The 14,432-nt window shown below is 43.8% G+C and overlaps 1 protein-coding gene across 1 annotated transcript in view; it reads left to right on the forward strand.

Annotated features, from left to right (window-relative positions):
* Nucleotides 1-8,967, forward strand: part of T265_13511 (hypothetical protein) — a gene marked incomplete at both ends in the record, with an annotated part of 37,955 nt that extends 28,988 nt beyond the window's left edge. The window contains 7 exons of the mRNA XM_009169187.1: nt 219-361; nt 1,141-1,207; nt 1,839-1,921; nt 4,427-4,639; nt 5,942-5,997; nt 6,843-7,294; nt 8,383-8,967. Coding sequence (XP_009167451.1) covers nt 219-361; nt 1,141-1,207; nt 1,839-1,921; nt 4,427-4,639; nt 5,942-5,997; nt 6,843-7,294; nt 8,383-8,579 — 1,211 coding nt within the window. The remainder of the gene's footprint in view (nt 1-218; nt 362-1,140; nt 1,208-1,838; nt 1,922-4,426; nt 4,640-5,941; nt 5,998-6,842; nt 7,295-8,382) is intronic.
* Between the last annotated feature and the right edge of the window lie 5,465 nt (nt 8,968-14,432).

Raw genomic sequence — 14,432 nt, forward strand, 5'->3', positions numbered from 1 at the left:
TTTTCCCAAGAATAGCACCAGATATGATTCGTTCGCCGCACCTGCTCCTTGATACCTCGTTTTTCATGTGGGACTTATTCCAAGCCGCAAGGCGGTCGTTTTCGCGAATTTTGCCAAAGAAACACTCATTTCGGATGGTTAGCGCGTGTATCAATTAATTGACCTCGATTGATTGTGTGACTTCACTGTACTTTGATTTCACTCACATTTTTACTCAGGAAATTTTCTGGTCGATCACGAAGACCCTCTCGGAACCCACGTGAGGGAAGCTTCTAGTGCCGGATTATCAATCCTTCTTCGCGCTTTGTCCCTGCTTCTGCTGATTTTGTTATTCCCATTCTTGTGTTGGTTCTCCATTAAGGTAAGTTTTATTCCACCGGAATTGCTATCGTCCTCACCTTTGTTGAAGTTGGTGTACCGCAATTCCCAGTGTTTCCACCGGCACATCCAGTATTGTCCGTCGGACCGCATCTCTAGGATTCCTCTGACACGGTTTCCCTGGGAAGAAATTCTGGATTTGGAGCTAGCTTATGGTTCTATGACTTCGTTTTGCCACCACTTCATACCAAAGGCCCCCTTAAAATGCTGTAAAAACAACATGATTTATCTCATCTCTTCTCAATTGGGCAGTAGTTACAAACTGCGTATAGTGATTACTGCCCGATATTCTTTAAACCTCCATGTTCCCCGTTGTGAAGTAAACCAACCGAATGAGTTTGACGCAAAAATAGTTTTATTAAGTTCGAGCTCCAGATGCTTCAGTGGGTAAAGCGCGAACTTACCAACCGGAGGTTGCGTCCTTCGAACTCGACCCTGGCATCTCGACTACTCCTGTCTAGGCTTGGACAACATGATAACACTTCACCCCTTGTGTTTCCTTCTGGTAGCATGGTAGCTAGGCACCGAAAGGGTGTTTTACAGCTGAGCGATTATTTATTCTATTTTATTTTATTCGGTTGAACACTTTACAATGATAGAGTTGTTTTACGAATGTATATCTAGACTGTGGAGGTAGTAAGTAGGAGCTAATTCGTTTTCATCCAATGCTCAAGTTGATTAAGTGTTGATGGTATGCGTTCTCCCCGTGCCCTGCTTTCATCAATATAAATCAGTTGACCTTCCTATTCCGATCTTCTGTAGCACTTGTCGGACAACGAACGGCTGATTGTGTTTCGTCTGGGGAGACGTCTCAAACTCAAAGGTCCTGGTAAGTACCGTGTGTTGAAATACTGTCGAATGACCTTGACGTGGGCTAGAGCGGTTAGGATCGTGCTATTGGGAGCTCGTATCTCTTCCTCTTTGCTTACCGAAGCTCAAAGTGAGCTGATGGGTATCAATGTAATACTATCTACGTATACAAAATCTGTGAGCATTTTGTACCATTTGCCCTCGTGACCCTATTTGGCTGATAGGACTTTTCTAATTTCATAGCTTAGGGATTCATCTTCTGGACATCGTTGTTTCACTAGTTGAGAAATCTTTGAGAAAATGGATTTAAGAATCTCATATGAGACAAACATGTATCGGAGCTAAAACCAATAACATATTTCTTCCGGGGAGTCTGTTTATCATGCTATTCGTTGTATTGAGACGAACGGCGCCCATGGCAAGGAACCACTTAACCGCGAGTATACGTCTCGTCCAAAGTTCTTCCCAAGAAGGGGTTTCTGGAGTTAAGCGTGGTTTATTGAATGACCTCTCTGGTTCCCTCTGGTTCACTGTCGCTTTAACAATGTAGCGCGCAGTCTCTCTCGGTGGGTGGACTCCACTGTGTTTGTACTCTGTGAGCTTGTTGAACTTATGCATAACGGTATGACTTATTTTTCCTTCTGTCACAGGTTTCGTCCTTCTTCTGCCATTTTGTGACAGGCATCACCTGATCCGTTTGGATGAACAAAAGCTTGAGGTCACTTCTGTTCAGGTGAGCGCACTTGGCTGCTTCATTTTTTCGGAGCTGTTCTTTATTCTATTACATTTAATTATTGTTACGTGGGCCAGATGTTTGTAGACCGCCCAAAAACTGCCATATATTTAATCGGTATTCAAGTAAAGTGCACGGAACTGCTAGATTTGTTGATCACTGCACCCCCCACGATTCTTACCGTTGTTTAAACACGGATTACTTGCCTTCCAACCTGGGTTTAACAGTGCGGTTTGCAGAGTTTGTTAAATCCAGCATGTGTATCAGTTCGGTTCAGCTTCTTGGCGAAATACCGTTTCATTTGCACACGTCTCGTTCCATCTGCTACTGGATGGGCCAGCTGGCAGACGCATGTGCGCTTGAAATAGGTTTCTGTGGATCACGGCTGTTGCAGATATCTCTGGATCTGTACCTGCCAACATCTTTCATTCGATTGGCTTTGAAGGATACACGTGATACACACCCACACAAGTGTTCAGTTGATTCCATCTATCTAAAAGTCCAAAGGCTAACTAACTGCTGACTTCCTAAATGAGTCAAGGACGATTGTGGGCACCTACATCGCATATTGTGACTGTCGGTCGATTGAAAAATCTTAGTGCTTTACAGTTCTAGTGGTCAGGTGGCAAAGTGGTTAAGATAGGAAACTACGAACTATAAGCTCCGTGATTCGAACCCAGCCTTAGCTCTTCGAATGTCCGCGTGGCTAGATCATACCGGCATTATCTTAGCCCCAGCGGCCCCTTCGGATTGCACAGCAGCTATAGGCCAAAAAAGTGCCGCAGTGGAACTTTACTGTCGATAAAAAGCCTTATTACTACATGTGCAAGACAAGTGTGTAGATCGCACCATTGTGCGTGACTTGCATCTTGTCAGCAGGATACTGAATTCGTTACTCATCTCTTAATAAAACACTCGCTTCGAGAGGTCAATTTTGGTGGCACAGAATTCTGTTAATTGTTCTCATATCTCGAAGAAAACCTAAGATCGAACAGCTCTACACCCTTTCTGTTTCCGGTCTTCAAACGGCGATACTTTTGCTATTGGCTCGAATTCGCCAGTTAACAGTCATGTGAAAAGTCCGGTATCACGCTCTTGATGTACTATCTCGTGACACCAGTGATCTGGTTCTATCTTTAGAGCCGTTTGGAACACAGTTGCTTGTGTGGATTGAAAGCACCACAGGTAAAAAAACGGGATCAGAAAGTTACGATAACTAGGCATTTATTGAGTCTTCTAAAATAACCTTGTAAAACAGAATTACGTATTCATCAAGGAGTTATCTTCTTTCGACGTTATTAATCCAGTATGAGTAGGCATATATTGCTAGTTTATAGTGGTCTAGGTGAAAGGAATCAAGTACGATTGTATAGACCCATTATGTTAATGATCTGACGTGTCCTTTTGATTAAATTGCTTCGTCTGTACCTCAAGGTGATGAAAGATTCAGTTTAAGATAAAGTGCATTGCGTCTGTTTGGATCCAATGCGCTTATTCGTTGTTTCGTAGCCCAGAATCCCCATCTCCTTGTCTCATATCTACACTGAAGGCAAGGTCTGCTGTCTTCAGCTTGATGAATTTCCACTCAACTGCTCAGTGGGCAAAACGTGAATTAACTGACCGGAAGGTCCATGATTCGAACCCGACCTCCTCCTCTCGATTTCCCCTTTCTAGGCTTGAGCAACCTTGCAGTATCCCAGCCCTCGTGCTTCCTTCTGGTGCCATGGCACAGTTAGGCACCAAAAAGATGCTAAAGCTGAACGATTCAATTTTTTTGCACTTTAATCAGACGTCTTCGTAGCTTCTGAAATTGCAATAATGGCAACACTGGCCGGTTGATACGACTGATGCACACACCCAGACATAGTTCCTAATATTGCCACCTGTTGCCATGAGTAGACGAAAGCGTTGGATATTTGGACAGTGTAATGCCTCGTGCCTCTCGTATCATCGATAGCTGGCTTCTATCCGACGGTTTGCCATATTGTGGTCCTAATCATTGCTGATTGTGACCGTACGGCTTGTATAGGATTTTTCCAGTAAGGACGGAGTTACATTGAAAAACATGGAATAGCCTTGTAATTTTGCCTTAGATTGTACATTTTTTTGATTCTGCTATACCATCCAGTTATCTGAATGGTTATTAAGTAACCACGAATGTGAGGTATCCTTGTCAATGAGAATGGATCAGTCATCTGTAGTTCACATCAGTGGTGACTCGGAATGAAACCAAAGCTATCGCACGCACACTAAACGGACCAGTTACTTGAATACCGCACCACCTTCTGTAGATAGTCAATTCATCCGGATTGCAGAAATGGGTGTTAAAAAGGGAAGGGTCTATTTGAAGTTGGTATTGTAAGTTCGATACACTGATGGTTGATATCTGCTTTTGTTATCGAATCCCGAGTCCATTTTGTCACGTGCTCTTTAACACCCAACGTTTTTATGAGGTGGTTGTATCAAGTATTTATTCATTCTAAACGATTTTGTATAACACCTTAGGGTGGAACCGAAGACCAAGCAGTTGCGGAACTCAAGTGCTCGTTGGTTTACAAGCTGTCGGATCCCGATTACGCTTTTTTGTCGACCACAGAGCCACCGTCAAAATGGCTGAATACGCAAGCTCAATTGTGTCTTCTTTCCTCACTCACTCGTCTGTCGTGGAAGCAGTTGAATGATGGTGGGGCTAAACAAGATCTGGTGGCGGACGCTATGGTAGGTAGCTCAAAACACAACTCAGAATATTCGGTTTCCCAGTCCGTTACTCCTTCCAGTTGAACTTTGCTCGAAACGGTCGTTCATTGACGATGTCACTTCACGTTTTTGGTACAGGTTTTCAGAACTGGATATATATATATATATATATATATATATATATATATATATATATATATATATATATATATATATATATATATATATATATATATATATATATATATATATATATATATATATATATATATATATATATATATATATATATATATATATATATATATATATATATATATATATATATATATATATATATATATATATATATATATATATATATATATATATATATATAATATCACCACTGCATATGAGCGCTGTTTAAACGATGCGGCTGCACACGGCGCTGGTAATAGGAGGCTCTCGGGCGTTTAGCTGAGTAGTATGAAGCCGTCTGCGAAAATTCGGTCCCCTTCGGTGTCACTTGCCTATGAGCGAAATACACTGACCATGAACTATACCTTTACTGTCATGCCCATTCATGTTTAGGCCTCACTGGCTGTTTACTAAAGGGATACAAAAAATGCTTTGATTTTTTGTTCACTTCATTGGCATCACTTACACTACCTTTTTTCTCATCATTTTAATTCTTCCCCCTTTCGGATATTCACGATTTGTTAACTATAAGCCTTGGTCCGAGCTAACTTGATGAAGTACGTTGCTTCGACCCCTGCTTGCTCTTGCTCTCATCACTGATATTGAATAGAAGTTTAGTGAAGTTATACAGCGATACGTTTCCAGTCTCTTTCCCACTGAAAGACTCAACTCAGTCGTTTGTGCCAATGCAAGTGCAGTCGAGTTAACTCGAAAGAAATGCTGTAGCTACCAGTATGTTCTATCTTGACCGATGTGCTATGTCAGTCGATTAGCGAACAAGATCCAATCATAACAGCTTGATCAGACCGAATGATCAATGCTCATGAAGTGGAACGTCGTAATACTAGAATTTTGTCAGTATCCCGCGCTTTTATTAGCGACATGAACCTCCGTATTAAGCGTCACTCACAGTCAGTCACATGCAAAGTCTTATTAAGAATGGACACATTAACATAATCGACTTCTTAACGGAACCCTTTAAGCTGTGAACTGTTTGGGGGGGGGGAATCAAAACGCACACGTAGCACGTAACATTATCGTACAGTTGGATTATCTATAGTTAAATTATTGCCCACAGTCTCATTGGTGATGATCAAATCAAACTTGGTTCTGTGTTATCTTCAGCATATTCTTTCTTCACAGAGCTCTCTCAATCTTCGGTGTGGTGCTCATGGAATTATTGTATCTCAAATGGAAATGTGAGTCCATGTCTCTCCGCGTACTTTGCTTTTTGTGCCGTGGTTCCTTGACCTCATCTTACATGGATCTTTTCACTGTGGCACTAGCGCGTCAGTAGTTGTACACCACCAGATCATACAAGCCGTTACCTTTGCGTTCGATTCTTGTGCACGGTAGCCGCTGTCCCTGTGAAAGTCATTCTGTCCTTGTAGCTGGTTTTTCATCAGCTAATACGGTGAGGGAGCTCATGTCTGGCTGCAGTTCGAATGCGCGTCCATGCACACATGGTAGTCCTCCATATAAAGCTGATTTATGATTCCCTATTTTTTTTACCTTCTAAATGAATAGGAAGACCCCTTGTTAGGGTAACCTCTAAACAAAGTCCGACCGACCATGAGGCAGACACCCTTCTCCCACCAGAGTTGAGCACGTACTATTCGTACAAGACAGCATTTTCGGAGTCACCGCCTGTGTCATCTGGAACCCCGTACTCTCGGATAACATGGTGGGTCGCGGTGCTGTACATCATTGTCGAAAGACGACATATATCTGGTGCACAAAGGCATGTTTGGAAAGATATTTAGTCATGAGGCTTTTACTGGTCGTGACCTGCCTTAACCTCCCAATATTCCATTCATTTCAACTGTGTGCTCTTCGAATTATTTTACTCGTCTGACACCTACTCAGATGTAACTCCCTAGGTATTATTTCGACCGTTGTAGCTCTTGTGGTGAAGCACCACCGTTCGAGGTTGAGATTTTGCTTCCTGAAGTCAGTTGTTCATTTCCATAACCACTTGCTCTCCTTGGTACGCTGGTTTCTAACCCATGTTCTCCGACACATATGCTATCTGTCACCATTTCAGTTTGGAACTTCATCTCATACGTCCGGCCCCTTCTCCTGAAACTGTAAAGAAGTTGAAAATGTCTACAATACAGAAGCAACTTCAGGCTATCTCTTCAGCTTTTCTGCATCGTGGTCCAACTAGTTCTGTACCTAGTAAACAAACAGAAAGAACAGAAAGCGTGGCGCTAACTACTGTCAACGAATTGCCAGCCGCTTTGCCACCGACACAGGACAATTCGAAGGTCCTGAATTCTCCATTGGACACGTCACGCTCCACTCGAGAAACTGTGTGTAATCAGGCAATCGCGCGTGCTCAACCGTTTCTCAACAACGATTTGGCTTGTCGAGCACTCGGAAGAACTACGATGCAATTATTTGTCTCGTCGAAGGCGTTTTCAGAACCTTTACCTACGGTTGCGAATGCACTCGACGATGATCAACTTACTCTAATGTATCTGGATTCCAGGCGTGGTAGGTCCTCTTGATTGTCACAATCGTTTCGAGTCTGATTCTCCAACTGCGATTTCGAAACGCATATCAGTTCTGTTGTTTTTGCGAAGTAGTCGTCGCCTCCGTATCGTGAATCCCAGTGAGGTTTATCCAATCGTTAGTTTGAACTAAGTAATACACTAGCGGAATACACTCATTTGCAAACAAATTTGGTTTTGCGTGGTAGATCACGTACATACATGTATCGCAATATCTGGAACATCGTACCAAGTGAAACGTGAGGCGGCCTAGTGCAGCACATTCACTTTCCTGTAAACATAAACGAGAGATTCAGCTGGGTTCCAGGGGGGTCTCTCGCAAAAACAAATTTGTTTGAAAATGAGTATATTTCGCTGGGTTCGTGCAATTCGGTTTCAAGTAGAACGTAAGGTTGACGGAAACTCGGGGACTGCGCCTACCTGATGAGCTTCAAGAAGGGCGGAACTGGTCGTGGGCTGTCGAAGAATTTTCAGTGACCTTATGAGTAATACATTACGTGTATATAGGTAGTACACTGTTGCCTCTTGAGCCGATGCCAAACATGAACGCGAAAAGCCTCTTTTTTACATTTCACTGATGTCCACCCATTCACACGCGCCAGCGGACTTTTCTAGCTCATTATCGATGTTCCTAGCGTGTGTTTGAGTAGTTTAGGATGCGGTGACACCCACCTAGATTGTTTTGGGTCTTTGAAACTACTATTCTTCTCACTGGGCTTACCAACTCGTCCTAGTGGAACACCTTCGGAGGAACCATCGTAGTAAAAATACTTCCCGAGGTAAGAACCAATGAACCATTGGTCCATTGAGTCATGTTGTTCAGTGTTTCGCTTCTGTGGTATCCCGTTTATCTACGCATCTCACTCATGGTCATGAGTAGTGGTAGCGCTTGAATACGGCAGCAGATTTTCATCCGGGAATGTTTTTCATGACTGTTTCCGTGGGTATGGGTCATCACCCTGTTTATAAGCCCTCTCTAGTGGTCCTTTTTTACGGATCCCGCGTGTACGAATGATTTACTCCTGCCTTAGAGCCAATTTTTCCTACTTCTTCCTTTATCTTCTACAATAGGTCTTGCTGCGATGGGCGCCTTACCGACAGAAGAACCACCAACTGTCACACTCTATCTGACTGCTTCCGACATGTCTGATGTTTTGAACGGACGCCTTAACTTGATGGAAGCTGTCAATCAGAAAGCTGCTTTCATGGTGGGCGACGCTGCTGTTTTCAACAAATTACGCCATTTGCTTTATCTGAAGACCGCTTAGAGCTAATGCTGTAATTTAAATGTTTCCGCTTTTTGGCATTTCCTCCACATCAATTAGTGTGCAATACAACCGTTCTCACATGTCCTTCATTGTTAGATGAGCATTTATTCATTGATTTTCCAATTTAACTTTGAGGCTTGCTTTGATCACTTGGCTTTCATTTAATGTCACTTTGTTTATGTATCGTTGAAGCTAACTTAGGCTGCTCGTGCCCTTTCATTCACACCATGTTATTTCTTCATTTCATGTTATTTCTTGAAAAATAACCTGTCACATTTTGTGATGCCAACAAATGTTCCCGTTTGTTTGTTTCACGCATTCGTGGGTTTTGAGCGATTGGACCCATTTGAGGTGTTCATGTTATCGTCCACGTTTACGGTATGTACAGTATCGTGCTGTGCTCTGGGGTCAGCATGCTGAATCTGTTACCTTGAAAATGCAAATATCTTCTGGGTAAGGTGGCCATCTAAAGCTGGTGCCACTTGGAAAGTGGTCATTTACTGGGAGGATTTTTTGGGTGGTAACTGCTGTGTTACGCCCGAATTTTCTACTTATAACCAGGTGTGACGTACTGAACTATTTTCTGAGCAACACGATCGCGCAACCGGGTCACATAATGAAAAAAAGTGTGCTTCGGTATCATTTGTGGGCTGATTAGCTGTGAACATAATCAAGGTAGCCTGGCTACTCGTAGGTTATCAGACTGCTTCTCTGACTAGTCATCGATCTTCGTGGAGGGCCTGATAATTACCAAATCTTTGGGTTTGATATTTAACCGGATTTCAGTGGGTTCCCGTAGGACTCAACCACACAAGGCCTTCCCTTTTTGTCAAGATTCTGCGGGCGGTCCTTTGCTCAGCGGTTTCCGACCGGAAACTATGCGTCCTCCAACCAGGATTGGACATTTGAATTAGACCAATGACTACATCCTGCCCAGGTCCATACGCCTCAATCCAGTCAACATGAATGCTTAGCTTCCCTACAATAAGCGGCTCTTCGTTTGGGATTCCGCAAGATCATTGTAATTGTGCGGTTAAAACAATTGGCTTCAACCATGGAGCTGTGTTAAGCGTTTGGGTGGCAGACAGCCCACACTCATCATCCAGGTGAATAGCACCGCCCACGCCAATATGGGCACACTCAAATTTCCTAGTTTGGGTTGGGCGGTTGTCCGTTTATTCATCAGCACCTCATGGTACACTGCTCTATAACTTGTGTTTTATAGCGTTTTATTTTTGCCTGCTGTACTGTACTGCATCGTATTGTTAACTTATCAAATTTTACATACTTTCATGTAAATACGTATATGTACACGTAATATGTATAAATATGCGAATTACCCAACTTAACTGTCTTGGCCATCTGAAATTTTAAGCCTTCAACTTTGGTGAAGATGACGTTGTACGGACCAAACTGTAGAATCGTTAGTACCAGGTAACTGTGTATGCGCCCCGGTGAGATTCGTGAATCACCTTCTCAATGCATTGTCTCGCAACTTTTCACTTATCAACAATTCACGATTATGGCTACCAGTTGGGCATGCTGATGGCTGTAGAACTGCCCCCTGTCAACCCATCAACCTTACTTTTTCGGGTTTACACCGTACAAGGCGTTTGGATGCACACACGGCTCGGTGCGGTGTCATAGACATGCATCAACTGGACGGGCCAATCAGGAAACGGATGCCGAGCCACCGTGTCAACCGGAAAACCCTTGGCTATGATAATCAGGTTTCGCCCGTTGTGTAGTCCACCACCGTTTGTAGCTCATCCAATCGAGTCCATCAACAAGCAATTGATTCTACTCAATATTTTGGACGCCCAATATGTGGGGGATTTAATTGAAGTGATTGCGGAGTGCTGTATCTTGTTCAAATTAAGGTGAATCCAATTCATAAAATCGTATCTTGGCATCATTTATAGGGGCGAGATGGCCCAGGTGGTTAGAGCGCGAATTTACTAACCGGAAGATCCGTGGTTCGAAACCGAATTCTGCCTCTCGTCTGTCTAGGCTTGGGCAACCTGGCAGTATCTCATCCTTCGTGCAACCTTCGGGTGGCATGGCAGTTAGGCACCGAGAGGGTGCTACAGCTGAACGATTTTTATAGGATCCGCCAATGAGGCGCAAAAGGTGCACTGCTATGATTCCTAAAATGGCTCGGGGTCGAGATAAAGGTACCTCCTTATCAAATCAAGATGATTCAAAAGGTTTACAGCCTCTGCGCGGAATCCCACGCATCTCGTTAGCGCGTTTCGATGTGTCCAAATGGCTGGCTACCCGGATGCAGGCGAAATTCGAACATAGCTCACGATAGGGGACTACGCCGAGAACAGTATCCACGCGGTTAGGTCAGGCTCCGGGTTGAAGCGGGCGACGATGAGTGCGAGCTAGACTGGGACAGAATCGACGGAGCTGGCCAGTTGCCTGGTTTTCATGGAAAACAACCCGTAGCAGACATGGTAAAAGCATGCAGCGATTAATGAACTGCGGAAGAACAGGCGCACACAGTGCATCGTTCAGCAAGATAAGCGAATCACATTCGTTCTATCGGAATTCGCTCATTTTTCATGTGGTTTTGCTCTATCCGAACAGTAGCAGGGGCGTACCTCAAGTGGTCTCCAAAGAATTCAATATTGCCTTGGGTTGTTCGTCAATCCATTGTGCTAACCAAACCGATTGAAACTTCCAGAAGTGACAGCCGTTACAAACAAACTGTTGACTTGAGTTTTTGTTCAGTACACATTTGTAGGCCTCGCGCAAACACAAACTTACTTTCCGCTTGGGTAGTAGCATGACGCGCTCGTGGTTTCCGTTCGGGAATCAAGTCTAAGGGTTCAAGAATGACCGGGATTGTTCTTGCATGCACGTGGGTCTCAAATGGACTATCGGGACCAAAAGAACCAGTCGAAGGCTTAACAAGGTTGAAACAATTAACTCTGTTGTATGACATCTAACCTACGCGGAATAGGCCCGCGGATGTTAAACCCGGAGTCTCATAATAGAGTAATGCACAACTGATACTAGCCCCACTATACTGTTAACCCGACGGTGGTTTGCACGGTATTCCTCCGTTCACTGGCATTTAACTGTGGGCCGCGCGTGTAGACCCATTGTGCGTGATAGTTCTGTGTGCACGGTGTATTTACGCCCAATTTACCCTACTGTATATTTCTATTGTACTCGATCTGCTCTTTGTGGGATCTCAAAGGAGAACTACTTACATTCGACGCTTGACTAGGCGCGTCTGCTTGCTGGCCGAGATGGTGTTGGCGGATTAGAAACATTAAAAACATTCCGCATCCAGTTTTTCTCAGCCTCAAATTTCTGAAATAGGAAGAACGATTATTTCCTCACTGAGATCTTCATGGACCGTACCTTTGATGCACCCGTGCGTCACTATTTCCAAATTTTCGTATTATTTGGAAAGTTCTGTTTCGATCAGTAAAACCTGGGTGGATCACATCCTGCTGGGAGGAGTGCATGGTGCGAAAATGTCTGAGAACCACTCTGCTGCTCTGCGGTTTAGTAAGGATGAACTTAAGGACTGTAACCGGCTGGGGTACATTACGATTGATACTGTCGATAGCCGTGACTTAATTTGAAATCCCACTCGTTTTTCTGCACGGCGGAGCACATACACAAACACGTGCACGTTCATCTAGTCACTAGTTCAGTCTCGACACCTGCGTGACTGAAATTTATCACAGTGAAACGTCCCAAAGCGAGAGTGAATACAACGGGATTGCATCTATGAGTCACCAGGATTTTCCATGAAGTTCACAGGTGGTTCGGAACGGTCTATTACAGCCGCCTCATCCAGATAAATGTACTCCCTCCATTTATTCTGAAGCGATGGGTCCAAAACCTATCCCATAAAACCTCGAGTTGCAGAGTGAACTCGTGTTAGCCTTGCTCAGTTATACAGCATCGTGTTCAAGAGAAAAAGGGGGTCGTTTGTGGTTTCGCAATATCGCATGAGTAGGTACAGAGTGGCAGACGAATGTATCCGGTAACTGGGTCACAACATACGATTACTGACTGATGACTATGATGCCGACAAACAAGTAGAAAAAAATAGTGCAATTCTCTCCAGTTAAAACTGAGTTACAAAAATGGGATGTCAAGCCACAAAGGATGTCTCCTCGTACCGTTGTAAAATGAAAGAAAACGACGAAAGAGGGAATCACAGGTGAGAACTGGGCGGTAACACGAGATCACATGAAAGACATACGCCAGTGAAAAAAATGGTTACAGTCATAACCATGCGTTTCGATTAGAAAGAGTATGGAAAGGAACACGGCAACCGATCACGTGTCTCTGAGTAGCATATTGATCTGAAAAGAAAGAGACTTCAAGATTAGTGATGCAAGCTGGGATGACCTAAAAGGATTAGGATTGAACCAAACATAACCAAGTTTTTCGTGTTCAGTACACAGTAGGCCGATCGGACGGTAAATTGCAGTAGGGGTATACACTACAGTTACCAGACGCCCGGGGTCGGCGCAGGTGGTTGTCTAGGAAGGAAAACGCTTCTAGTGGCATCATCAAAGACAGCAACATCAGTGTTGGCACTGATGCTTCACTGTCGTAGCTTCTAGTGGCGAAGTGAATCGCTACTTCAAGTCAGAGTGAAGAGAGATTTGAACGATGATAGTATACAGTTATGCGCGATGCGGGTTGATGAATTCCAAACCGAAACAATATGTGGTTTAGTGGGAGATGGTATTCAGGTTGGGGAGAAAAGTGGCCCGCGCTTGACTCTAACTATATCACAAAGACAAAATCACGTCGGCGGCTGAGGGCGCCCCGAAGACGAGGTGCTTCTCAGTTTTAATCGTCTTAGGTGGCCGAAGGTGGTCTATTAGAGGGTTACTGTCCGAATCGACTTCTTGTTTCAATTGGATTCAAATGATTCGCAAACAAGGTGGTCTTTAGAGGGTTACTGTCTGAACCGACTTCTCGTTTCAATTGGATTCAAATGATTCGCAAACAGATACTTTGTATAGCATTTTGGGACAGAATTTGTGCATAATAAACCATTTCCGTTTACAATAGTCTTCCAGGCGTGGCCAAAACGAGGTAAACGGCTCTTTAGCCTCTCCTGACAGATGGACTTTCTTCAGAGATAATGTGTAGGGCCATGTATACACGTACCAGGTTGTAGTTATGGGAGCTTCTCCTGATGCAATTCATGCATGATATCGTTAGTTTTCAACGTACGTTTGGGTTGTCACCCTAAAACAGACTCAGAGTTTCTTGGTGGTCTGATGACGCCGCTTGTCGCTGAATACATGTTTTAGTGCAAATATTAAAGTATCCTCATCTAAGTCTTAATTCGTATTTCATTTCACCCTAGTATCGTCGATGTTGACTAGTGACTAGAAACTACAGGTCTTCGGGACCATCCAGAAATCGTCTCAAAAATGGTTGCGGTGTTGATCCAAATAGTCCCAAAGTAACATCGTGACAGAATTACACCTCACGTATTTGTAGGCTGTATCCTAACTAAATTCTGGTCGTAAGGAAGCAAACGAGAAGTGCACCCGAAATCCACCTTGGCTTGAAAATGACTTTAAACATTTGGTTACTGGCGACTTCGTAGCCAAGCAAAACTTAATTATATGTAGAACATCAACGACGAGTTGGTGCACGAGCTAGAGCAGCGAATAAGGCTGGTCGGATTAAGGTGTTTGTACATTTAGTGCGCATATCGAACGATCCAAAGAGCGGTCCCCGGCTTCGAATCATTGCATGCGACAATGTCAGGAGGAATATGCGACGGTACGACAGCGCGAAACGAAGGTAGCTACGGCTAGGGTTCGCGTGGCAGAATAACTTTCAGCAAATGATACG

This window comes from Opisthorchis viverrini (assembly GCF_000715545.1).
Source record: "Opisthorchis viverrini unplaced genomic scaffold opera_v5_73, whole genome shotgun sequence".
NCBI classification, from domain to species: domain Eukaryota; kingdom Metazoa; phylum Platyhelminthes; class Trematoda; order Opisthorchiida; family Opisthorchiidae; genus Opisthorchis; species Opisthorchis viverrini.